Source organism: Psammomys obesus, unplaced genomic scaffold (genome assembly GCF_907164565.1).
Source record: "Psammomys obesus unplaced genomic scaffold, mPsaObe1.curated_primary_1811, whole genome shotgun sequence".
NCBI lineage: Eukaryota > Metazoa > Chordata > Mammalia > Rodentia > Muridae > Psammomys > Psammomys obesus.
The window spans coordinates 16,726,404-16,753,973 of NW_026596125.1; the positions used below are offsets into that span (position 1 = coordinate 16,726,404).

Sequence of the window (27,570 nt, forward strand, 5' to 3'; positions counted from 1 at the left end):
ACAGCACTGTTAAGTTGCATCGTGCAGAGCTGCTTTTCTGCTGAATCTTTGCTCCTCAACATGCACCAGTGCACACACACACTGACTGAGCAGCCAACCCTTCATTTCAAAAGTTTCGTGTTTTCTATTTTATGTGTATGTCTGTCTACATGTCTGTGTATCATGCATATACACATGTGTTCACTGAGGCCCAAAGCAGGTGACAGATCCCGTGGAACCACAGATGACCATTAGAGCTATCAAGGGCATGCTGGGAACTGACCTGGGTCCTCTACAAGACCAGCAAGTGCTCCTCTCCACTGAGCCATCTCTCCAGCCCTGAGAATTCATAGTGAATATTTCCAGTCCTTCCATAAACACTGAATAACAAAGTTACGTTAGTAGGAATCTCTTCTTTCATAGAGAAAAAAAAATAGGAAATATGAAATCTCAAAACTCCATTTTCAATGTATTTCCACAAAGCTTCTCCCCCCTCAGGTTCAGAACCTCAATGACTGCCCCAAGGCTTTACCTTGAAAGGGTTTTCTCTCTCCCTGAAGTCTAAGCTACTCATAAACTAGAGGTAAATGCATCAGGAACCTCTTAAAACATGCAGACATCACTGGGGCCTGTGGGTCCCGACGGCCACACACCCTTGAGCAGGATGCTGGAGGTACTGTACCTTTGCAGGTGAAACATTTGATGTGGAAATGCTTGGTCTGGACCCGAAGCACTTCGCCCTTGCATGGCTCCCCGCATTTGTGGCAATGAATGACAGGCTTCTCTGAGGAGTGGTGAGGGTCCTGGGGATGGACCACTGGAAAGAAACAGCAAAAGGTTTAGTTGAAGAGGAAGCATTCCTAGAACGCTGTCTTTACAAGGAAGTGTGGCAAAAGAGCCCCACAGCCTCTCAGTAAGCATGAGCTGGGCGCACGCACCCCATCCCACGACCTTGGACCCCAAGACCTTGGCTTCACGGATGCATGGGTCAGTGGAAGCCTTGAAGTCCTCTGGGGACATACAAGCTTGCTCGTCACGGACCTTCCTGTCTTCTGCCTCAGCTTCTCAGGGACACACTGGGTCATGACAAACACAATCTTGTCCCACTTTGCATTTTGCTCTCAGTTTGTGACATCTTTTGCTGACTTAACGCCTTCCAGAAGGAGGCTCTGTAAATCACTGGTTCCTTAGAGATGCGACCATTTCTTACAGTCTGTTTGGTTTCTTTCCTAATTGTAGTTCATGTCCCAGCTCCCCTGTCAGAGCAGAATGTTCATGAACTGGTAAACACTCGGGCAGTATGGGACAGTTTCTCTCCCATCAGTGAACATTTCTCACGTCATCAGTGAACATTCTCTCTCCTAATGTGGGGACTTGATCTACTGGAGGCCCATTACAGGACTCTCATGGTGTGCACAGTTCCTCACACACGCTATGAGCAAAACCTTTAAAGGTAACAGCAATCTGGGCGGCCTGGATCCCTCTGCACAGGACCTGCTTCCTTGCCTGTAAAGCAAAGGGGACTGGAGCAGGCCTGGTGCGAATGAGGGGCTCAAGGAGCGGATCCTCTCAGAGTCAGAGCACAGTTTTCAGAAATGGAAGGTTACTTTGGCTGCCCTGGCCTCAGAGTAGGGTGCACAGCCTGAGCTTCGGAGAGGCAGCAGGGAGGCAGCGAGGTTTGAGCCAAGCATAAGGCTTGCATTTCCTTGGTCAGAGTGTCATTAGGCCCTCATTGCTGGTGAAGAGCCCTGGAGTCCATGTGACACTTGATCAACCAACACAATGAGTAAATGGCATTTTTAAAAGCTTGTCAAGTAGGAAAACTGCGCTGGGCAGGTAACGTGAGACCACTAAGACCCAAGGCAGAAAGACCACTAAGAGCTCGGCAGGCGAGGCGCTGGCTGTGTGCTGTGGCGTGCACAGTGGCGTATTGTCCTGCATGGAGCGTTCCCCTACCCCCATTTTGCTGAGAAGAGTTTGGGCAAGATGATGCCAACAACCAGGTGCCCAGCCCGTGTCTGGGGAACAAGGCTCTTGTTGTGAGGTTCTGAGAGCAAGCAGGTGCAGCCCGGGCTACTCCGTGACCCGCCTCTCACACCTCCGCCGGGATCCCATCATCCCAGGCCCCCTGCATTCCCGTATCTACCTGAGAGGCTCTCTCTTGAAAGCCCGTATTTACCTTCAAGTTCATATTTTCTACAGGAATTAAGGAGGGGCTCGCATGCTATCAAGTTCTCTGAGAGCAATGTGCCACAAGGCCGAAGATCTATTCCCGTGGGCGTTAAGAGAAAGTTCAGCCCCCCGCTCCCCCCCAGATGCTGGTGGGGACAGGCGCGGCTTTCGATTTCCCCAGCCAATCCTGTGCTGGCGTGCACACCTAAGTCATTTCATTCCTGTTGCACCACCCTGGCCTGGCGGGGGTGAGCAGCGCAGCCCCCCGCTGGCGGGTGAGGAGGTGCTGCAGCCTGCGCATGGCAGCAGCCAGTGTGTGTGTACAGGTCCACACCTAGGCCTCCTGCGCCCATTCTGCAGACTGTCAGGGCAGGGCAGGAAACTTACAAGTAAGCTATCTAGTCAGCCAATTTTACACGCAATGCTAGAAGTAGCTTCCAGAGAGAACACTGACAGCATAGGCCACGCACCGTATGACACGCATGTGGCAGTGCATGTCTCCAGGTGGCCCAGGACCCTGGCCATCACCAAGGTAACTGTGCTGACCCTAGAATCCTAAACCGTCGTGGCTCTGCTTTGGAAGGAAACGTTACCTCATCCCCAAAGGCTATCATGTGAAAGCTAAGGAAAACTAAGAAAGGCAGGCGGGGCCTCCCAGAAAAGCCGGAACCCCCAGACACACTCAGTGAGAGCGCACACGAGTGTTATATAGAGAAGAGTACGGAGGTTCCAACCAGCACTCCGAATATGGGTAGAAACCTGGAGGAGTTGAGATCAGTGGACACACAATCTGCTAATGGCCAAGAAGTCGATGAGGAAAACGCAGCCTAGCCATCTACACAACGGAATAGTATTCAGCCTTAGAAAAGAATGGAATCTGGCCTCTTACAGTGACAGGCGGCACCACACGAAGGAATGAAGGCCAGGCGCAGAGAGACACAGGTCGCCTGTTCCCAGACATACCCTGGGAAGGTGGCAAGGGCAGCCGTGGTTGTCAGAGCCTGGGGATGATGAAGAGGGGATGGTCAACACTTCCAGGAGTGTTGCTGGTGTGCGGAAAGACTCGCAGCGTGTCACCATGGTTGACAACTGAGCATTTCAAGACAGCAGGAGGATAGGAAGTGACAAGGAACACAACGCAAAGGGCGGTACGTGTCCAAGGCGACAGATATGCCGCACACCACATCTGCTCACGCAAATACACACAATCGCATTAAAATGCCGCCCTGTGCTCCTGGCAGGGGGACCAGAAACTCCAGGCTAGCCGGAAGAACACGGTGAGTCCTCGTCTCAAAACCTAAGGCAAGCAATAAACAAAAATAAATGATTTTTTAAAAACTCTCCATTTGCGCATGTGCAGAGACCAGGGACCTCCTTTTAGCAAATTGCTCAAGCATTCTTACCCACACTCCCGATGAAGAACTCTAGCATTTGTTCCTAAATAGTGTTTTTACTTTTATTTTAGTTGTGTATGTGTGTATGTGTGTGTGTGGGGGGGGGGGGGGTTGTGCAGCAAGTGCAGTGTCAGGAAGGCCCGAGGAGAGTGATGGCTCCCTGGAGTGTGAGAGGCAGCCATGGGGTGCCCCACGTGGGTACCGGGAACCCCAACTCAGGTCCTCCGCAGACCAGCGAGGCCTTAACCCCTGACTACTCTGCCTTGAGTATTAGCCTTGTTGTCATTGAGGAGGCCTGCCGAAAAAGAGCACAACCCTCCAGACGGCCCCCTTCCCCTGCGGGTGTGTGCCGCCACAGCCACAGGAGCCTCTCAGGAACATGAGGACGCAGGGCATGCCTAACAGAGAGCGAGTTTACGCCTCAGGCATCCCAGCCTCCTCCTGACTCTACTCATGCTGCTAAGTCAGCCAGGCCGACTCCCAGTGAGAGAAGGAAGATGTCTGCCTCCTCGGTGTCTCTGTGGAGGTGAGATCTCTCGAGCTCTCTCCCTCTCACACACACACACAGGTGCACACATCTGTATGCACACATCCTGACACACACACACACACACACACACACACACACACACACACACACACACTGTCACACCACAGGACAAAATTGATGCAGACAAAAGGACCTTCCTCCTTTCCCAAGGCGAACAAAGATGTTCTGTTTCTGTGGCTGCCTTTGAAGGTTTGGGTGTTACCAATGGAATGGCCATGTTTGCTCCGCTGCACCCTCAGGTGTGCAGAGCTGCCCACAGCACACTCACAGCCGTGCTGCAGCCACAGTGTCAGCTGACTGGCTCCTTCGCTAACCTTCACTCTGATGCCTCCATCAGAGCCTGGGCGGGCTCCGCTTCTTCTACTGATGGGGAAACTGAGGAATAAGGGCTCGTGTTCCTGTCCCTGGCTGGTGTGCCCTTTGCCCGAGGCTTTGCCCCGGAAGGTGAGGGTGTGAGTGCAGAAGCCATGAAGGCCTCCCACGGCTTGTTCACCTTATTGGCAAACAGGAGAAGTGCAGGGAGCCCCAGCACACAGCTGCACACTTTCTGAAGAACATGAAGAAAAGAACCTGCCCTGGGCGCAGACCTCCCCAGGGCACACTAACAACCCTGCCTACTGCAGCTACGCCCAAGGGGCGTGCGCTCACTTTTACACTCAAGTAGACTAAGCAGCCACACCTGTGGCACTCCAGGGGCGTGATTAGATGGCGAGACACTGAGGAGACCCCAGCTGCTCGGCGTCCTCCCTCAGAGGCCATCACGGAGCCTCCTCTGCACCCTCCAACCGAATCCAGAGCCAACCTGGCTTTGCTTGCCCATACTTGCATGGAGATGACAGGACTAGGGCCTGTGAAGAGGCTCATGGGAAATGAAACACACCAGAGCTGGAAAAACCCTGGACCTGCATGAGAAGGTCAGTGCTCTAGTGCCCCATGGGCTTTGTCCCCTGAAACATTCAGAAACGTCCGTGCCACAGCCCCCCTCAGCCTCTGATGTGACACAGCTTGATGGCTTTGATACTGTCACACCGTCTTCCCTCACTTCACTCTCAGAGGTCTCCATGGGAAGAACACAGGACCCAACAACCTACTTTTACCAAGAGACCAAGGAAGACTCAAGAATGTCGTGACTCACTTGAGGTGACACAGACAAGACGGACAGTTGGCAGCGAATCAAGGAACAATGATGCCACTTTCCCCAGCTCCCACTAACTCCTGTCCACAGTCATGTCCCATCCTCTGCTGCCAGCCAAAGCCAGGCCCTCCACCTCTTGCTCAGTTGTTGGAAGCTTCCTGCTCGGGGCTCTCCTCTCGTCCCCAGAGCACCTCCCAAGGGCCGTTTGCTCACAGGCTAACGGCTTCCCACTCTGTGGCCGTGTGTGGGCTACTCTCTCCTCCTTGGGGAACAGTGCAGGAAGGGAGAGGAAGGAAATAACTGCTGTGGAGAAAGCCAACGTCAGTGTATACAGTGCTGCGCCATGGTGACAGGATGGTCCTCTGATATCATGGGATGGAGTCTCACTTTCTGTGTTCTTCTTTCCAACAACAACAACAACATCATAATCTTACTCAAATCCTAGAAAAATCACAAGAGAGGGAGAGACAGACAGACAAAGTACCACCCAGTGCTCTTCAAAATGCTCAACCTCATTAAAAATACAGAAAGTCTGTGAGACTACCGCAGCTGAGAGAAAGCCAAGGAGAGACACGTGATGTCTAAATATAACAGTGCACTGATGGGCTCTCGGTGCTGCCGAGTGAGACTCAGATCCCTCATCAAAGAAGCTGCTCTTTGCCATGGGTGAAGGTCATTACAAAACAAAATCACAACTGGTCAAAGGCAGAGAAAACTGACCGTGGTTGGGGAGCGCAGCTTCTGAACCAAAGCTCAGGAAACACCGTCGAAGAGGGGGTGGAACGACTGCAAAAGCCAGAGGCCCAGAAACTGTGACACTGTGTCTCCTATGACGTCACAGCAACATGGCGGCCTCCACAAGAATACCCACAGACATACTGGCACGGAAGGGGGAAATCGTATGGTGCCCCGCCCAGACAAAGAGCCACAGGTTACTAAAGGATGCTGAGGGCAGGAGGTGGGGCAGAGCCTGCCCCAGGCATGAGCACCCTAATTGGTTATCCAATCCCAAGTGGTTGGCCCTGAAATCATATACATATTAGAAACACTAAATGGACTGGGCAGGTGTATTTATATGTTTACATACAAGCACCGGTGACAATTAAAGAAAAAGAGACCATGGATCAGGGAGGAAAAGAAGGAAAGAAGGGGGAAATGATGTAATTATAAATTAAAAAAATTAAAGACATGGCACTAAGGAACAGGGACCTTACTCGATGATGTAAGGAACATTGTTTGGCTTATTACAACAAAGATTAATACCTAAAAGCAACTACAGAAAACCTCCACCAGCTCTCCGATGACAACACATCAAGGTTCTCTGCTGGCGTGAGGGATGCCGGTACGGTAGCCATGGAGGTGGCTACCGTGGAACTCCGTGACTGAGTGCTTTGTGTGGGAGCAGTTCTGAACACGCCAGACACCAAGCGTTTGAACACTGTGCAAGGGATCGTTGTCACACACATCTCTCTTGAGCCGAGCTGTAGGGACACTTCTCCCAAGGCCTCCGAGTACGCTATACACCCCGCTTAAAATGGCTCCTGCATGTCCCCTCTCCAAATCCAACCTGACTGACAAGGTCCAGACCGGGACGCCCCAGGTTCTGACACAGCCTGGGCTTTAGAGATAGCATAGAGGGGTCAGAGGTTTCCTTTCCCATATCCTTTCTGACCAATTCTGCTCAAAAAAACACAAAAAGGGCAGGGGGTGCTTATGGGGTCTTGAAAACTGCCAAATCACACTGATTCAGGAGGCAGGCCACAATCTTCACAGCAGTGAGGATTCTTTTGTGAGGAAACTTCTGTCGGAGCTGAGGAAAAGTGCTCCGGCTGTGTGGCTGGAGTCATGTGACCCACAGACAGAAAGAGTGCAGAAAGCTGTAAATGGTCAGCAAACAGGAGTCCAAAACCTCTTGATACGTGAGTCTGGAATCTCTGGACACACACAGCCCTTTGGTCTACCTGCTGACCGTCAAAGAGGGAATCCTGGCTGGAGTTACGGCCGGAAGGCTGCACAGGTGCGGCCTCCTAACGGCCTCCCCGATTCACATGTCTGCACATGTGTGTAAGCAGCGTGCAGGTGCACACGATCCCGTTCGGAGGTCAGGGGGCCCCTCAGACATCGCTCCTCAGGCTGTGTCCAGCTTTGCTGCTGTCAGGGCACGGGGCCTTCCGGGATGCAGCAGGCAGCTAGCCACACAGCTTGAGGCCTCGGCACACCTCGGCCTCCACCGTGTGGGCCCCTGGCCTGGCAACCAGCTCAGGCTTCACGCTCTCGAGTGAAGACTTCGCCAGCAGAGCGCCTGCTCAGGCTCCACTGTTAGCAGGCCCTTTCACTGTTACTGGCACCATCATTTCCCGTTGTCTGGGTATCCCCCAGCACTGACTGTGTACCACCACTGTCTTGGTTGGTTTTTTGTTTTGTTTTGTTTTATTTTTTTTGTCAACTTGACACAGACCTAGGGTCCCTGGGAAGAGTGAAAGCAGTTGAGAAAGCACCCCTGAGACAGACCTCCGGGCATGTCTGTTCAGTAGTGACGGATGTGGGGTGGGCATGGGGGTGGGGGATGGTGGGGCAGATGGCCCCAGGCTACAGAAAAGCAAGCTGAGCAAGCCGTGTGCAGCAAGCCAAGGAGCAGCCTCTCAGCAGGCAGTTCTTGCCTTGATCTCCCTCAGGGATGGCCTGAAATGTAAAAGGAGAGAGACCCCGTCTTCCTCCAATTGCTTTTGGCGCTTTTGGCTGGGGTGTCCAGCCACAGCAAAAGGAGCCCTAGGACGGAAGCTACGGTGGCTGGCTCTCGTTTTGTGTTTGCTTCACGATGCATCAAAAACCCTGTCCCCGCACGACCACAAGCTCCGTGCTCACGGCCCACACGGCCGTGGACATTGTGACCTCAGAGCGAGCTGAGCTGTCTCCATTCTCTGCTCTCTGTCCAGTGGCTGTGAGGGAGCCCAGCGTCACCTCTCAGCATGGCGACTGGGGCACGTGAGGTCTCGAGATCCCAAGCCTGTGGCCGGCAAGTGAGCAACTAAGAGCCGTGGAGGGGAAGCCTGAGGGGCTGAGAGTGAGTTCCAGGACCCGTGGGCACTGCTGGGGCCGGCGCGCAGAATGGTGGTTTGCATTAAGAAGAGCTCTGGAGAACTGGGCCGGGAGGGTCCCGGGGAAGAACCAGGGACCCCGTCTCAAAAGGAAGGTGGACAGTTCTGGGGAATACACAACTGAGAATGCACTTGGATTTCTACACATTTGCACACGTGCATACGTGACACTCCCCCCCCCAACACACAGGAACACACACACGCACAAGAACTCTAGTCAATCACTGCTACAGCTCACAGTTACTGAGCACGTACCGTGACTGGGCACGGCACTCTCCCATGTGCAACCGTGGCGAGACCTTCCCCATTCGTGCCCTGCGGGATGCTGCCCCCTGTTCGTGTTTTGCACAGAAGGAAACCCAGACAAGAAGCAGTGAGCAACTTGCCCAGGACTCCACGTCTGAAATGGTGTGCTCCAAGGCTCACACTTGGAAACCGTGGGCAGCCAGGCTTTCCACGGGAAAGCGTCAGCCAGCACGTGAGGAACCTGACCAGCGTGCCAGGGCTCTGCCACACGCCCTAGGTTCTGACCGGCCCCCTCAGCAGCGGAGAACACCCGGCTGCAGTCACAGCAAGGGATGCCTGCTGGTGAACAGATAACACACAAGTGAGCGCTCTAACCCAGGAGCTGCTTCACGTGTGTGGAAAGACAGTGAAGGGGGCACTCGCACGGCCAGGGCCTCGAAGGCTGAGCCTGCTGCAATCACACGATGAGGCTGACTCCAGGGCCTGAGGGGGCGGCTAGTGTGAGAACCTGCTCTGCCCAGGGCGGACCGGAGTCTGGGTCCCAGCTTCCACACTCACAGCCTGGCACGGTCCATGTGCACACTCACAGCCTGGTGCGGTACATGTGCTTAGGGAGCAGGGATGACCCGAGCTTCCTGGGGGACCATGATATTGCAGGACAACCAGTGCCACACTCTGGCTTCTGCCCCTTGGGCACATACACGATTACACACGCACACTCAGATTCTCCTACGCCCTTGGGAGTGTGCTGCCGCGGCTGCTGCTTTCCTGGAGGACTCCCTGCTTCTGCCGCTGTGTAAGCGTAAGCACACGTCCTGGGGCTGTGCTCTCCACCTCCCACTCCCTCTTTTGCTAGAATGGACAGGAAACGAGAAACTCGGGTGTTTATGAGGGTGTTTACTCGAGTGCTTAAATAAATGCACTGGGGCCTAATGTACCATTTGCTCAGCAGCGTGGCTCCTGCCGCGGCGAGGGGTGGAGCTCCAGACGCTCCCCATGGTGCCAGCATCGGCCTCCCACCTCACTCCGGTACCTGTGAGCGTGGCAATCACGGTCATCCCTCGTGCCGGCAGCCCCAGGTGGGCTCTGGTCCCCTGGCCAGCTGTGGCTCTCCACTCGGAAGCTGTGCCCACCCTCTGCCGGCTCCCGGGACACAAACAGCCCAGGCTCAAATCAGGGAGGAGCCAGAGATAACCGTCTGAGGGGCCTTGCCCCAGGTGACCCACGTGTGATTCCCGTGCTCTCCAAGCCCCACTGCCTGTGCACTGTGACGTCAGCGTGCCCTATCGCCCCTCCCTTCAAAGGTGACTTTCTGGGCACACCTGTGCTGCCCGCTGTGACTCGTGACTCGCAGGCAAGCACCTCCTTTGTCCTCTCCCGACTGCTGGAATGTTACCTCAAGGCACAGTCCTAATGCAGTCCCAAGGATCACAACAGCTTGCCTTCCCTTTCAGGCCTCCTCCGTCATCAGCCCCCCACATCCTCCCGAGGCCCCGTGAAGCCCACTTCTTCCTGAGGGCACCAAAGCCTGTGTCAACTGGATGTCACAAAGGACAGGCAGGAAGGTCTGGAACATGACAGAACCGAGGCCTCTAACTGACCCTGCGCCAGAAATTTCTCTGAGAACTGGATCAAGCCCAGGCCGCCTGGCAGGTGACAACATCTTAATGGCTGGGAGAGGGCCAGGCCAGCCTGCCTGTGAGGTAAAGGGACTGCCATGTCATTGGAGCCACCCATGGGAATGTGAGTCAGGAGAGAGCGTCGGGGTGAGTAGCCTGCAGGCTGAGGGTTCCACCCCGGCCCCACCCCTTATCCCTGACCCCTTAGACGAGAAACAGTAAGACATGGAGACCTGATGTGCTGACGGGAATGTCCCTACACAGAACTCACGAGGAGCCTGCCAATGGTCTTTGTTCTGGTGTTCTGCTTCCTTGTGTCCCATGACACAGCTGGAGGCTCTTGCCAGCTAACTACAGCACTCCAGGCAGGCTTATGGGCTGGTTACTGTCTATACAGCACGTCACACTACTTAAGAAGTGGCCAAAAATTACAACAGTCCTCCTACAGCTAGGAGGACTGTGCTGTCAGAGGTCACAGTTCGCTCCTTCAGGGACTCTGAGACAGCTGGCTGTAGCCAACGGCTTTGTTTGGTGGCTTAAAGGTTGGTGAGGTAGGGAGATTTACACCATGGGAATTGGTGCATTTTATACATCATCATCTTCCTCCATGCCTGCTGGAAGGCCGACTCTTAAACACTTACCTGAGCTGTCCCAAGGTCACACTGCCAGCAGACTGAGGCTCTTTCAGCATATTGGGTGTAAGTTGTACTACAGGCACTTGACCTTTCTCAAAAAGGCTGTCTCACTCCTGCTCTGGGAACAGACGCTCAGACTCACCTTCCCCAGCTGTCTCTAGCATCTGCATCACACTGGGAGACTAAAGCGTACGTCCATGTGCACAGGTGCCAAGAGCGATGCCAGGCAAGCTACAGCCTCTAAAGCTGCTCGCTCCTGGCTCCTCCCAGACCTGAAGTTCAGCCTGTTCAAGCTCTCAGTATGACATAGCTTTGTAGGGTGTGGCCTTTGCAAGCAAAGGGATACACGAAAAATCCATACCTGTCACCTTGAAAGGTTCAGCCAGGTGACAGACAGCAGTGACCCCCGTGACTCTTTACCCTCTTATTTTCAGTAGAAGGAAATGGTTTTCTTCTGAGCAAAGTACCAGAGGCGGAAACACTGGAGCCGCCTTCTCAGACAAAGTGAATTTCCCGAAGGCAGTGTGAACGCAGTCTGACTCCGATGCCTGCTGAAGCAGTGTGAACACACTCTGACCTGATGTGTCTACCGAAGCATGTGAACACTGATGAGCCCAGTGTGAACACACTGACTCTGCATGCCTCTGGGCTCTGGGCTGCTCTAGTGAGCAGGAGAGCAGAAGTTGCTTTGCCGATGGCGCAGCTGGGCCACTGAGGCAGGCGGAACTCACAGGAAGCAGAGAAGAGACCTGTGACCATGGGTAGGGAGGACAGAATGTGCCTGGCACATTAGGAAATGGGGTTTGGCAGGAGGACAGCGTAAGCGAGGCCAGCAATGGGGTCTCAGGTGGGGAATGCAGTGGCCCCCGTGTCCCTGAGGGACGAACCAAGGAACCTAGGAGTTAAGGTTCTCATTGGTGTCTTGAGATGAGGGCTGCAAGGAGTGAATATTCGGGTCCTCTCTATGGAGTGCCAGTTCACACCACAAAGAAAATGGGTTCCCCTGGGCACGTGGGCATGTAGTGAGCTGGGCTGGCCCGGGGTGCTGGATAGATGACTTCATCCTATTCCTAGCTCCGTTTCTCCTACAGCCGTGACTGTGATCACGTGCCCTCCATCCCTGAGCCCCGGTGTCCTCCTCTGCACAATGAAGCCCGATTTCAGCCTATTGCTCAGGACAGCCTAGAAGTAGAACCGATGGCAGTGTCCAGGGCCACTGATAGAGGAGTGCCCCTCGGAGCCTGGCTGCTTCATGTGGGAGAATCGGGGCTCATAGGGAAGGGCACATCTCCTCAACCCGCTTATGCTGAGCGGCAGGCTCCACTCTTCAGGAATGGTGCCTGTCTGTGTCTCCCAAGGATCCCCCAGCTCCGAGTCACCATTCAGCATGCATGGCACTGAGACAGCAGTTCTGCTCTTAATCCTTTCAGGGGGACACTGGGCTAGCCTACAACACACCCATTAAAGGGTGCAATTGGATAGTCCTTGGTAGAGTTGCTGAATTCTGCAGTGATCACCACTATCGGATTTTTGTGTGTGCACATTCCCAGGTTCATTCTTTTGTGTCTGTGTGTGCGTTCTTCGGTGCACATGTGTGTGGAAGCCGATGGATGACCTTGGGTGTCATCCCCCAGGCATCATCCACGATTCCTTAGAATCGGAGCCCCACACAGGCATGGAATGCGCCATGTAGGCTAGTCCGGCCACCAGGGAGCTCCCACACATCCACACACAGGGTCCTTGTCACCTGGTGCATGAGCGTGCCCCACCACACCCAGCTCTCACCTTAGGTGGGGTCTGGGGTTGGAACTCAGGAGCTGGTGTTTCGAGGCAAGCTCTTTACCAGCTGAGCTATCCTCCAGCCTCCACCACAACCTGAATTTGAAACATTTCAGCACCCCCAAAGGAAGTCTGTGCCCATACGCTGCCCTGCCTCCTTCTGCTTACCCCCAGGCAGCTACTCACTGTCTCTGCAGATTTCAAACAAAGCAACAGGTTTGGCTAGTACCTGTTAGTGTCAACGCCTCCGCATCTGCATGCTAATGCGCTGCACACAACACACAATAGGAATCACCCAGACTTCTACCTCCCACCAGAAAATTCACCAAACCCTCCCCGTCAGCACAACCCACGGGACACACGTCCTCCTCACGCTCTCGCCACTGCCAACTAGAAAGGAGCCAGCAAAGATGCAGCTGCAAGAAATTTGAACAAAATTTGAACATCGGACCCAGCAGATGCCTCCTGTGGGAGTTTTCACAAACACACATTTTCCTGGAGGACCATCAGCCCTGGCATCAACCAGCAAAGGTTGCAGAGGTAAAAACAATAGGACGTGTCACTGGGTGAGTGATTGCTTACAAGACTCAGGTGCTAGGAGGGGCTCAGGACACAGGTGGAAAAGCCACTGAGGTTGCGTCTTGAATGATGCCATTGTATGTATAGGGATGTGAGGGTGCATGAGAGTGTTCATGGATTTGTGGTATATGGGGTCAGAGGTCTGCCCTCTTCAGGTGTCATGTCTCAGGAGCTGCTCTCCCTGGTTTCGAGACACTGGTCTCCACTGGAACCGAGGGTTCACTGTGTCTTTGGCAGAGGTATCTGTGGCAGCATGAAAGGAAGGCTACGTCTCCAGCAGAAATCTGAAGCAGTGTATGGAAAGCATCTCACCCCAGCTCCACCTCAGCCCTGTGGCCAGAGGCTCCTAAAACAGAACTTCCCGCTGAGCTACCTGTGGTGAGGGGCTGGAGGGACACCAGAGCCTCGGGAAAGCTAAAGAACCCGTAAGCTGGCCTTACGATGGGGAACAGCCAGCATGATGGCTGGATAGGTGGGTGCTTCCTCCAGAGAGAGACTTGAGCCACATGGCTACAAGCACTTTAGAGCCACAGCCCTTGTGACGTCAACATGCCTCCAAAGCAAACATCACATTTCACCGCACCATAGAGGTGAAATCGACATCCAAACGCTACTTGAGGAACACGAGCATCAAGAGCACAGCAGATAAGTTATCACGGAAGACGCATCATTGAACAGTAGGACACGTTGGCCACGGGGAAGCTGCCTCCTGTGGGCTGGGGTACTGTGGCATCACAGGCTTACAAGCTTGAGGCGAAGTATAGGCAGTGAGAAACGGGTGGACCTAGGAAGGACTTCCCCTGGACATGGCTGCTCTTGGTTCTCTCCAACAGTGAGAAGCCATTCTCCGGCTCTGGCTGCAAAAATCCCAAAGTCTTTTGAACCTTGTATATCACAGGAGAGCTTCCGGAGTAAAGACAGGAATGAGGACAGACGTGCCCCGAAAACAAGGCATAGCCAAGCCTTTCCTGCTGCAGGGGAGATCCTGCCACAACCTCTCACCCCTCAAACACTCCTGAGGGGAAGGGAGGGCTCTCTCCAAAGCTTCAAAGCTTTCTTTTTTTCCAGAAAGGCCTTGATATGTAAAAAATGAGTGCTGGACTAGATGTTCTGCCCAAGAGTGGAAGTGAAGGGCTGGGTCATGGCTGGGTGACCCCAGGCATGAGCGAGTAGCTACGGCCTGCTTAGGGCAGTGATCCACCGGATTCAGAAATCTTGTTGAAACTTTAATAGTCCCAGTGAACAGTCACGTATTTAACAGGAATGTGCTCAACAGCTCTAAAACAAGAGTACCAGTGTGGAGGCATGCTTGTCCACAGGAAAACCCCATTCTGCTCTCATTCAGGAAAACTTAGATGGTGGGCTCAGTTTTCAGCTGCAAAGTGCTTCCCCAGCACGCATCGCCCCTGGATTCAACCCCCATCACTCCATGAACTGGGTCTGGCGGTATACACCTGCAATCCTGGAGTTCAGGAGATGGAGGCAGGAAAGTCAGAAGTTCAAAATCATCCTCAGCTCATAACAAGGCTGGAAGGCGGCCTGCGCCATGTGAGACTGTTTCAGAACAATGACGACCACAACATAAAGTAAGAGAAAATGTCAGTGTATACATGCGGATCAAGCAGATTTCAAACTTCTGGGCTTGATGCTTTGAAGCACAAAGTCAGCTGTATGGGTCCCAACAGTGTGTTTTAAACAGAGCAGAGAATGAGGGCTTGGATGCCTACATGACATTTTAAAATCAGCAATAGCTTTTATTATTTTATCCATTTTTAAATTATTTTTTTCATAAAATACATTCTGACCTTGCCTCCCTGAACTTCTCCCAGACCCTCCCCACCTCCTGCCCCACAACTCTGGGTCCTTCCTTTCTCTGTTTAAAAAGCAAAAACAAACAAAACAAAACAAAACAAAAAGACACACATAAAAGCCCCTCAGCATCTAGGAAGCAGAGGAAGGTAGATTCCTTTGAGTTCAAGGCCAGCTTGGTCTATAAATGGAGTACAAGACAGCCAAGGGTACGCAGAAAAACCTTGTCTCAAAAACAAAACAAAACAAAAATAAACAAAAGCAGAAAACAAACAAAACCCCCTCATAAACACACACAAAAAATGGAAACCAAACTACCAAACTATATAAACCAAAGATCAACAAAACAAAACAAAAGCCTAAACCAAGCAGCATGAGACAGTCTACAGAAGCACCTTGAGTGCATTTGTGCTAAGCAGCCACTCCTGGGCACCACGGGGCCTCCCCTGAGTCCCCCATCTTTATTCTGGACACTAGTGGGCAGCAGTGCCCAAGCCCAGTGACTTGCCAGGGAGGGGCAGGTCTCTTTCCCTTGTTCTGGCTACAGGCTCCTTCTGCTTGGGCTACACAATTAATTTGTACAAACGTTCAGATTGTTCCCTGGCATCTAAATATATGGAGTGCTTTCACACTTTCATCGCGCTTTTGAAAACTCAAGGTCAACTCTGGTCCCCAATGGGAGTGGCCGGCAATCCTCTCCAGCGTGCCTGTCTCTACTTTGTTAGGTCACCTGCCTGTTCTCCGAGGTTCTGCATATACACGTGACCCTTTCTCGTCCCCCTGGCATCCAATCTGACCCACAAAGCCCACCTCATCCCTCGCCCCCGCTCTATTTGTTGGGAACAGCACATCCTAATGTATTCACCTAGCTGCATCTCTCTAGTTAGGACCTACCTTCATGGGTTCTGTCTCATCAGTTTGATAGAGTCCTTCAATAATCCTTTATCCAAGGCCACACTCCTCTTCATCCTTCAAAGCCCAGCCCGCCATAACCACCTCACAGAGTCAGCCAGGCGCTGCTCTGCCTTCATGAATTAGTTAACGTTCACACTGTCACAGTATTTTATTGCCTTCTGTATATAGATCATTCTTCTCACACAGGGTTTGAAAAATAATTTCCCAGCTAAGTCCCTCCCCCACCCGTATAGACCATTCGTTCACTCACTGGCTCATCGTCCAGTGAGCGATGCCACAGAACAACCACCATGCCCTCCCTGTCCTTAGAAGCTTACACGGCCCTGACAGCCCGCCGTCAGTGCTCCCTGCCCCACAGAGCCTTCTTCCTGTGAGTCCCCACAAAACACTGTCTCCACCCCCTCCTGTCACCTTGTGTCCTCCACAGCTGCAGGCTTCCCAGCACCACTCCTGACACGAGCATTAACCTAGTGAAGGTGAGAGATCCTCAGATTTTTCTTGCTAACCACAAATGGTGTGTGTGTGTGTGTGTGTCTGTGTGTTTGTGTGTGTGTGTGTGTGTGTCTGTGTGTGACAGGAGGGCAAAATTCCAACACTTGGGAGCCTGAAGCAGGAAGGTCAGAGTTCAAAGTTATTCTTCTGCAATTCTGAGGCCAGCCTGGGTTACATGAGACCCCATTTCAAAACCAAAACTAAACAGACCTCACTAAAACCGATTTGGCCACGGCCACTCCTGGCACCCCACAGCCGTGGCTCACTACCAAGCCAGGGCTGGCACCTTCAGGTGAGCAAGAGCGGAGGGGTGCATGGTCAGCACCTCGGCCTAGCACACTGCCTCTGTGAACAGGAGGTACCCACCTAACGCACTCCCCACCCAGGACCTGGGCACCCAGAGCCCCTGTTATTTTTCTGGGGGCGCTCTCAACCCTCTTCCCCTTTTCCCATCACTCATTCCAGTGAGGAACAGCCTTGCTGTTTGTGATTTCCATCCACTGCTCTTAGTGTTTTTTCTACTTCTCCCAGCAGAAAGAAAGGAGGATAGAGAGGCCTTGGGTGTAGCTGGATTTAGTGGTATGAATGAAACACCCCACATTTTAAAAATAATGTATTTTGGCTCTCCAAAGACTAAAGAGAGGGCTGTAGTCTTGTAAATGAAACACTGAATGTCTTATCTTTTAACCTGAGAGTTCCACATCTCGGGTTAAAAGCCATCAACCTAGGAAGCATGGTCCCCAACTCTGAATTCTGAACGATGCCTAAAGAACAAGTCACCTGTGCATATCTGCACACACCTGCATGATGGCTTTCAACCTTCCTGCAGCCAGTGGGCTCCAACCCTTCTCCCCAAAACTACCTTGTAACTTCCTCCCACACTGTGAGCACCTGGGACCAGGCAACCACAGCAGTTCCTTGGCTGCAAAGATGTCACAGAAGGCTGGTTTGTTATGTAACAGGGCTTTGCTCTGCACAGCAGGGCCTCAGGCCAGCAAGATGTCCGTTACTTTCTCTTTGCCACCTGGTCATTGTGAGGAAGATGAGGTTTTCAGGGGAATAGACATTAGTGACAGGAAGATGGGGAGCCACCAGCAGGATAGGTACTGTGTCCACAGAAACCATGGACCACCCACACGAGGTCCCAGTCCCTGCATCAGGGTCAGGCTCTGCCCCAGATCCAGGGGATCAAAAACTCTGGGCACAGGGACCTGGAACTCCCTCCAGGAGATTCTGCTTGATAAAGTCTGAGAACTCAGCCCTAGACCACACTTTACCTGGAGTTTTTTGTTGTTGGTGGTGGTGGGGATGGTGGTGGGTTTTTTGTTGTTGTTGTTTCTTATGGGGTTTTTTGGCTAGTATCTTCCTTGATAAACCCAAGTTATTCAAACAAGTTACCCTCTTTGATTACAGTGGGACCCAGACTCACTCCTGTGCCCCTGGGTACACAGGGCCATAATAATATTAATCATGTCAGGACCCAAACAGCATGAATCATGTCACTTTGTGCAAAAACATGTTTCAGAGAAAAAAGGTCACATGTAACAAATATTCACTCTCCCCACTGTTACCAAAACTTGCCCTTGAAATAGCAGCTCCTGCATAAACATTCCTCCAGACTGGAGCCGACCTCGGCTCAACGCACGAGATAGGATGTTGGGCTAATTTCAGCTGCCCTGCATCAGGCTTAACCACTGCGGGAAGGGCCCCTGTACCACTGTGATCAGCGAAACGCCTGGAAAGGCCTCCGGCTCTCTAATGCTGGTTTCAGAAAATGCTCACTGTCACGGGCCCCTCATTTCCCAGCCAACGCTGACCTGTGAATGTGGCACAGAGAAGCCACCACCTGGAAGTGGATGCCATGACATGGGTCGCGGCAGGGCGAGCCCTGGAGCATGCACATGCTCAAGTGTGTGTTTGTGTAAGCAAGAGGGTAACCTTAGGTCACGCTCGGATACCATAGATCTCGTACATTTTGTGTTTTTTAAGAAAAGCTCTCTCACTGGCCCCAAACTTGCCAAAAGGCTGGCATGGATAGCCAAGGGAGCCCCAGGGATCTACCGGTTTCCTCCCACCCAGCGCTGGAATTGCTATGTGTGCTGCCAAGAATGGCTTCGGTTTACAGGGGTGCTAGGGACTGAGTCCAGGTCCACACTGACTGAGCCATCTCCCCAGCCTCGCTCAATGGCCTTTGATGAGGATTCTGGTGATAAAACACCATTTGCTCATCTGCCCTTGTTGACTGACCAGGTATGGAAAGTATGAGAGCCCCTTCCCGGAGTCCCTGAGCAGCTAAAGATGGGGCAGGGTGAGCAGAGCACATGTTGTGTCCACTCTGAGGAGTCCTGACTTCACAAAACACTGCCCTCAGGAGTTCTGGGAAAACTGTGAGCACATCCCTTCTTCCGTGTATGTACCTGTGCAGCCGAAGTCTGGCTGTGGCTGTGGCAGATTTGCTTTTCTACATTACTTTTTGTACCTCAATGAGTTGGTGGCATCGGGCAGCCATCTGCTGTGATGTTTTTCTGTGTGACCATCTCTCCCTCAGACCTGGGAGCTACATCTTGCACACAGCCCTTCTGGGGTGAAGGTCGCTGTCAGCCTCACACTGGTGAGAGCGGCACCTGGGTTTGTAAGAAGAATTCACACTTGCATTTTTTTTTCTGTCCTGAGTGGAATGTTATGTCAAAAACCTGAGCTTTCCCAAGATGAAAACCTCATGAGTGAGTGGTGTGACCAAGTCGTCAATGAAGACCATCGATTGTGAAACTATGGTAGCCTATGGCGTTCCTTTTAATCTGTAACTTGCTTTTACACCTTACTTAGGAAACGTCCTTGGTGCTCTATTAAAGGCCTTGGGGTTAAGAGAAATGATGACACGCACCTGTAGTCTTAGCATGTAGGAGACTGAGGCACAAGAATTATGAGTTTGAGGCTTGCCCGGGCTTCATATTAAGACACTGTGTCACACAAAAGCTAAAACCAAACCAAGACACAAAAATAATGGCCACAAAACCCTCGGCTTTTCAAGGTAAGGCACGATGGAAAAAGTAGACTAAGCCAGGGGGTAGGGCCCTGGCCATCAGCTGCTGCTCAGGAATCATTGAACACTCAACCCTGAACCGGAAGGGTTCTTAACTGAGAAAGGGGCCTTGAAAGAGGACCCTGTGGTCATCAGACACACGTGGAATCCTTACACACACTGAAAGAACCACTGTCCCAGAAGCTCTCAGGAGGCAACAGTGGGTTTGTGCGGAGTGTGTTCCCTGGGTGGGTGCTGTCTGCCTGGATATGTGTGAGAGAGAAACAGGATCCGATGGGAAAGCAGCTACCACCCGAGGCAGCAGTGCCTCCCAACTCTCCAGGCTGTTTTACAAGTTCATCTACGAGGCCATGCTTGAGGAGAACAGAGCGTGTGCCCAGGCCACACAGGTGACAAATGTCTAGTCTTTCTGCTATTGACTTACGGGTGAACAGTCATCTGGGAAGAATTCACAGAAGGGATGGGCCTCTGAGAAGCTTTAGAAGGAGGAAGGGCTTAAGTTTTTGACAACACAAAGAAAGAGGACACTCGTATTTTTCACAGGGCAGCACGGCTAAGGCTGGAGGGGGCATCTCCTCACATAAGACTGCAAATAGAAAAGAGGTTTGGGAGTCAGGTGGGGAGAGAGCTGGGAAAAACTCCCAGATCTTCTCTCTTCTGGCTAAGAATTCTCTCAACATGTTTCGACTCCCATGACCCCTTTCTCCCAGCTGTTGAGTGGAGACATTGAAAGGCTAAAGGCAGAATATGAAAAGCTTTTGTTTACAGGTGTGTTCAGTCTCAGATTTAATGATAGCATTAATACGGAAGACTATTGGTTTAAACAGGCTTTGGGAGGAAGTTCTTGTCAAGGGGACAAGCAGGGAGCTTTGAACCTTGTCATTTCTTTTAAGGTTTCCAGCTGGGAGGGGTGTGACTCAGAGGTGACCCTGATGCCAGTCTGTAAGTCACACTGGAGACATGGCCACCTTGGGGGCTGCCAGGACCAAAAGGGCAATGGCTTGTAAATGTGTCAGGCCCTGGAGGATGCTGGACACAGCAGCCATGACTGGCAGGGTGTAGCATCAGCTTTCCACAGACATCTCCAAAGGAATGGAAGACCCTAAGAGTGCAGCACACCAGGATTGCTATGAATGCACCCCAACACAGAACCGGGAACTTACATGCATGATTTTTTGTTGTTGTTTTTAAACACAATTATAGAGTTTTCCAGTGGGAACTTTGTAAATGCAGTATTTGTCGCAATGGCATTGGGCACACTTGAATTTGCAAGCTAACCGTGAAATCTCAGCATCTACCAGCTGGACCACACATTTGTCATCATATGCCAGTGCCTTCTCCTGTATACCAGTTCAAGGCTTATTAAAACGATCTCCTCTCCTCTCTTTCCCTCCCCACTCCTATGACCAAGCTGGTTCTGACCCTTCTAGTCCTCCTGAGCCCTACCCAGGTCTGACATAGGTGAGCTGCCAAGTCCAACCTCCAGCCCCAGCAAAAACCCTCAGGACCTTAGATTACGGCCTTTATTTAGAGAAGAGGTCTTTACTTAGGCAATCAAATTCAAAGGAGGAGGAGGTCACTACTTTGGGTCCTCATCATTCACTAGCTCCCCTATTGAAAGTGGGAACCACGCAGGCAAATGCTCAGTGTGAGCGACACAGGTTTGGAGGCACAGATGCTATGATGACTCTACAAGCAAAGGAATGAGGAGGGCTGGCAGAACGCCAGAAGTTCAGGCAGATACACATGCTCTTCCTCAGGGCCGACTCAGAAGGAATCAGCTTTGCAGAAATCACAGAAAGGTGACTGTGCACTTTTGGCTTCCAGAAGTGAGAAATGACTTCCTTCTGCTTAAGCCACCAAGTATGTTCTGTTAGGCACTCCCAGAAAGACTGTCCGACTTACCCACCCTTTCACTCTACCCTCAGGTCCCTGGCCAGCATCCATCCATTCTCACATGAGATTCTCTTGTCTAGCATTTGATTTCCACTGTGAGCTGCCACATATTTAACCATCCCCAGTCTTTAAAGCCCCAGACTAAGAGCTACCTGCTCCAAGACGGTTGATCAGAGGGCTCTGGGGTCAAAGCTCAGCTTAGATGCTTTTTCGCCACACCTACTTCCTGTCAGTCACATGAGCGCCTGTTTCTCCTCCACAGTAGACATCAAAGAGATGGGGAGCCACTGTGTCCTGCCAGTTCACGGGATCTTCCTAACCCAGAAAGAACGAAAGGTTTTGGAGATGTGCAGCAGTTTGCTTGAGGAGTGGACTTAGTGGGTCTGAGAGGGAAACAAAGGAAGAGCAGAGCCGGAGCACCTCTGCACCCAAGCTGCTTCTGTGTCCACTGAGTCCGTCCCTGCATGAAACATCCATGAAGTAGGGCCACCCCACCCACACTCTCTGGACCCATTTGTCTGTGCCGAAGCTCCCTGTGGAGGTGGTTCTGCTGGCTTCCCTAGGGAGCTGGAGCATTTCTCGCTCTGTGCTGGAGAGACTCCGTTTTAGCTAAACCTGAAAGAACCCATGCGTAGGGGATCCTGGAGCCCCCCCTGCTCTGAACCCCTCCCCACCTGGGCGGCACTCCTGGGGGAGCCTCCTGCAATGTCTGGAGACAATCTGAACTGTGGAAAGTGAGAGGTCAATGCCACCAGTGTCTCGCTGGGGAGTGCCTAGGAGCAAACACCATTCAATGCAGAGTCACAGGGAAGGAGCTGGCTGAACGGAGGGAAGCAGCCAAGAAGTCTTGCTGGAGAGCCATCATTTGCTGTGCTTACGTGTGTGTGTGTGTGTGTGTGTGTGTGTGTGTGTGTGTGTGTAACATGTGCACACTCACCTTCTCCCCACTCTCAAATGTCATGTAGACAGCAGACAGCCCTCCCGTGTAGGAAAATGAATATTGAGACCTCTGTTCTTGCAGGAAAGAAGACAAAACAAAATAGAAGCCCAAGTCTAAAACTCCATTTACCTGGATAGTCACTGTTGCAGCTAAACTCTTATTGTTTCACATGGTCACATAGTTTCCAAGCCACAATCATCCTTTATCATTTAAATGAGACATATTTATAGCTTTATCTCTAGGATTTACTCGTTTTTTTTTCCCTCACGCAAACACACAGACAAACAAACAAACAAAAAGAAACACATTAGTTTAGAAGCTGTGCCAGAGGTTTATCAGTTAGCGAGTCACAGCTTTTAAGTGAGCAGGCAGGTCCCTGGGGTGCAGGCTGTGAGCTGTGCTGTCTTCAGGAAGACAGATATCGACTGATAAACCCACCAAACCCTTTGATGCTTCTTCGTCAGTGGGTGCAGCAGGGGAAGGTCCCCTTGGACATCTCAGGGAAACACCTGCTTCATTCAGACTCTAGGATCTATTAGAGGCTGCAAGTGTGAGTGGATGGGTGTCAGGTCAGGAGAGCGAAGATAATGAGGGACAAAGGATGTGAGCTGTGGCACTGGACCATGGGCTGCTGTGCCATGCTGGCTGGGGGGGTCTCTCTCTGCAGCCTATGTCCACCCCAGCCATGCTGGAGCCATGCTGGCTGAGGGGAGCCCTTTCTGCAGCCTGTGTTAATCCCAAGCAGACAGACTGAGAAGGTGGCTTATAAAGCCACATATGTACCCTATAGTGAGCACAGCAGGGAGCCAGTGGCCTGCCTTGCTCCTTGGCATGGGCCCCACACTGATCTGAGCCAATTGGAGGGTCCCCATCAGCTGCAGGGGCCAGGACAAAGCCAGAAGAATGGGATGCATTCCAGATGCAGAAAGGCACAAGGCCCCTGGCAGTTCTGATGTGACACAGACCTGTTTTCTCTGTCAGCGTCTACATGGGGCAGATGCTGAACCAGGTGCTGAAAAGTTAAGCCATGGAGCTGGTAGAGCTGCCACAGGCTCTCAGATGGCTACACTGGACTGGTAACAGCAGCCACTGTCTACACACACGATGTCGTGTGGTCCAGGTACTGGCTGTGTGGCCTTGAGCCACTTTCTTACTCTTTCCGATCCCTAGCTTGCTCTTCTCTAGGACAAACGCCTGGCCCACACTCCCTGTGCCCATTTCACTTTACAGACTCTGCTTCTCTCTGTGAAGCTGTTGTATAACCACCCAGAGAAATCCTGTTGCTGTCGATGACAGTGTACTCAGAGCTAGCAGCAGCAGCAGGGAATGACACAGACCTCAAAATAAAAAGAACAGCCTCTAATCAGCGCTGAGGGCTAAGATAACACTAGCATGTGGTCTCCTGGGAGCCTGCCCGGAGTGCTCCAACTGGAAAGTGCCCAAGCATGGACATAGGTAATCTAAGTGAGGCTTAGGAAAGATGCTATTTGAACCTCCTGATCTGGGGTCTGCACTGTCACAGCAACACAGGAACAGAATGGGCCAGCAGCTTCTGAAAATCTCCACGACTCAGAAATAATTACTCACACTGGAACACAGACTCAAACCCATTAGCAACAGAGATCTAGGCCGTGTTATTCTGGTTGGGTGGCAGGCATCCCAGCTTCCAGCTAATGCCAGGGTCTGGATTTTGCATTAGAGGCCCCCAAGTAAAGGAAACATAACCAGAAGCCTTCTTATTCATACCAAATCAGCTCACCATCTAATCCCTGATGATCAGAGCAAAAGCAGGTGAGCATCAAAGGTCCCCGGTTGTGGATGAATAGCGCAGACCATTGGTCCTGGGGCGTAGACTCCACATTGCCAGAGCGTCCCACCCCAGCCCTCAGCACAGGAAAACCAAGCTGAAATTCTAGCCACAACCCGAGTGTAACACTCCACCTCATACGAAGAACGTAGACAGAATTCACTGAGGTGGCTCAAGACGGGCTGAAAAGCAGCTATTGCTACGTTGGTGGGGGAAACCATCCCACGGGAGATACCATGACAAGTACAAGCTTGCCAGAGAGCAGAGCTGGTCCTCTACATCAAAGAGATGACCATGGTCCCCTGGCTGCTCTGACAGGCTCACTTCTAACCTGTGAATTTAACCCCCTCTAGAAGGGTCTAGAAGACAAACGCCAACCATTGAAAACGGAGGTTGAGAGAGTCATGGCAGAAGCTTTCTTCCCCTCCCCCGGACTGTTTCTGTTACATTTTGCTTTTAAAATACTAGATGTATCATATGTTACTTGAATGACTAAAAGCGAGCAACTGATGTGTTCTTTTACATTTCCCAAACAGGGAGGTTAAACTAGAATTCCTTGTTGAGCGGTTTATCTTAATCTCAGGGCCACGCCTAGCAGGTAAACAATGCACACCTGTGCAGGCCACGCCCACCCTTTCCGCGTTTAGGGCGCGGAGAAGGTGCTGGGAGGTATGGCTAAAGCTCTAAAGCTAGTCCTGAGCCCCCCTTCCCACACCCAGGGGCTGCTCTCGGCCACACTGCTGGGCTCCGGCTTGTCCCAACACAGCCCCGCCCAGGCGTAAGGACCCTTTGGTGACAAATCTCAATGAACTCGTTAACGGGGGGGAGGGGGGGGAGAATGGAGGCTGGGGTGGGAGGCAAGTCGCAACGCCGAACCCGAAATCCATTGGCAATGGATCAACACCTGCACACCCGGATCTGGCGCTGAGACCCCAAGGCGGGCTGGGAGCAGAAGATGGGTCCGCGGAAGCCAGACTCTGTCCTACAGAGATGCTCGCCCCAACATGTCTGCCCGGATGTGGATCGATCTTGCTCGGGAGGTGCCCTTGCCGCGCGGGGCCACCGCAACTTCTACTAGCATGCGGGGTGATCGATATTTCTAATTACCTTTCTCTTTCACCATGGCAACCGGGTCCTTGGCCGAGGGCGCGGACAGCAACAGGACCGAAGTCTCAGCGTGCGCGCAGACCGACCGCCACTGCGGACGCTGCGAGGAGCCGCCCCCCGCACCGCACGCGAGGTCCCGGGCGGCCCCCGAAGGCCCGCCCCCGCCGCGGCTCCCACGCCCGCCCCACGGCCGCGCCCTGCTCCCGGGCGCCCAGTGCCGGCTGACACCGCTCGCCCCAGCTGCTGCGCTAGCAAATGCAAGATTCCAGCGCCCTAATCTCCGTCACGGCTCCACCTTGCATTCCTGCCGCCCGGGAAAATGTCCCCGAGCCCTGGCCCCCTCCCAGGGGCTGATAAATGATTGCCAGGAGGAGGAGGGGGGCCAAGCCACACACACACAGCCAGGGACTGTTCTCAGAAGTGAACTCGTCAATCGTTAGCCTATTAGGGTCCTATGGCAGCTGCTTTCAGTCCTGATTACAGTCTCTTTCAGGCAAACTAAGTAAAATTGGCCTTAATAGAAAAATAATGCCAAGGCTCTTCCAAGTTCGTTTTCCTCTGGAAAAAAAAAAAAAAATGAATCATGCCATTTGATTGCACATGCACACAGGCAACTCTTCTTTTTCTGAATGGGGCGTGGGGCAGGAGAAAAGAAGGGAGGAATGGAACCGAGAGAGAAGCCTCGCAGAGGGCCTTTCAGGATTCAGTTCCTTATCCAGGATCAAGATAAAAACCTGACTTATCCAGTCAGGGAAGATGCTAGCTTTAATTTTCCCCTGCCTCTTCAGCGTTTTCCTCTTCATCTGAGTGGTTGTGTACGTGTGAGGGAGGAGCCCTGGTCACAATTAGGGGGCAAAGAGGGCTGGCTGCTGCGGCCAGGACTGGCCTAACCTGACTTGCAGGGAGGCCCCTGTGGAGAGGGCAGCTCCTGCCTTTGGCTTTCTGACCTAGCAGGTCACAGGCAGGTGTGCCAGCAGAGAACTCTCGGTTCACGGAGCTGCAGCCCTGTCAGCACCTGTCTCCCAGCCCCTCCGTGGTGCACATCCCCCAGTGTGGGAGAGACGTGATAAGCCAGAGACAGAAAGACAGACTTTGTGCCACTCAGGGAGACAGATGGCCAGCCAACACATCCCTCAGAACCAGAACGCACAGCCAGCATTAGCCGGTATTACTGCAAATATTTTAACGTGTTGAGTCTAAGACAGCCAGGGAACAGAAAGGAATGGCGCCGACCAGCCTGCCCCAGCTTTAACTCAGAGGGTGCCATGGCTCTAATGAATTGGTGGAGGCTGCGGAGAAGGAAGAGAAACCCCATGTTTTCATCATCGTCGTCTTGGGCAGGTCTTGATGGCTGTTCTGTGGTGTGTAAAAGTAGCAGCGGTCCAGCAGCCGTGGCTCCCTGCATCCGTGACTCGGCTTTACTATTGCTAGCTTGGCCGTCTAGGTGTGTAGAGGGCTAAGTCCCTTCCAGCTTCTGCGTTGCCTTTTCTATGACACGCTTCACCCACACCACTCCTGGCCCCTGGCAGCCCCCCTGGGGCTGGGTCATGCTTTTTCCGTGTCAGTGGCCAGCTGGTGTATAAGCATGGAAGAGCTGCTTCTCTGGCCTCCATTCACATGCATGAGCCAAGCACAACTGAGCCGCCAACCAAAAGTACAGGGGGATGCCACGGGCCAAGAACATCACAGCAGGAGCCACACCCTTTGCATTCCCTGATTTTCGTGGTTCCATGTGCCCTAATCACCCTCAGCCGTTAAAGAGATGTTGACAAGTAAAATCAGCTGCAGAGAGCTGGGATGAGCTTCATCGATGAGCCTAGCAGGTGAGCGTATTCTGTTACTGCTGCTGCGTAAATAAAGCAGGACTGCACTAAAGCATGGCTTTCCCTGTCCTGTTATTCATCTGAAGGCTGTAACAGCAGGGCCGAAGACCCGGTTTCTAACCCAGCATAGCACAACAAATAAATACACTGGGAGGCTGGCCTTTCTCTCCCACCCCTCCCCTTTCTCCCTGCTGGGTGCCACAGAGAATTCTTTTGATTCCTGGCTCAAGCCCAATCATTCTTAGGTGCCTCTTATGCTGTAAAACTCATTACTTATGTTCCCCCTTTTTATTCCACGTGACAGCTTTAAATTCTGGGATTTACACTCACTACAGCAAACTGGTCTTGTCTGTACAAACCTGTGCACCTCTGGGGAGAAACTGAACAGTCTAGAAAGGCTCTGGCAGCCGAGGGCCAGCTGGTGTCTGTGTTTTCAGAAATGCTTTCTTTACGGGAAAATACATAGTGGCGTGCTGGTGTGCTGATGTGCGTGCGCGCGCGAGCACACACACACACACACACACACACACACACACACACACACACACACAC

General features: G+C 52.4%; 1 protein-coding gene across 4 annotated transcripts in view; it reads right to left on the minus strand.

Annotated features, from left to right (window-relative positions):
• Ablim1 (actin binding LIM protein 1) overlaps nucleotides 1-27,570 on the minus strand; it is a 221,084-nt gene that overhangs the window by 122,762 nt on the left and 70,752 nt on the right. For 3 of the 4 annotated variants that reach the window (XM_055591552.1, XM_055591551.1, XM_055591549.1), the window contains exon 2: nucleotides 662-796. In XM_055591552.1, the coding sequence (XP_055447527.1) occupies nucleotides 662-796 (135 nt within the window). Of the gene's footprint in view, nucleotides 1-661; nucleotides 797-25,195; nucleotides 25,287-27,570 lie in introns of those variants that run through there. The other variant, XM_055591550.1, reaches the window with a different exon arrangement.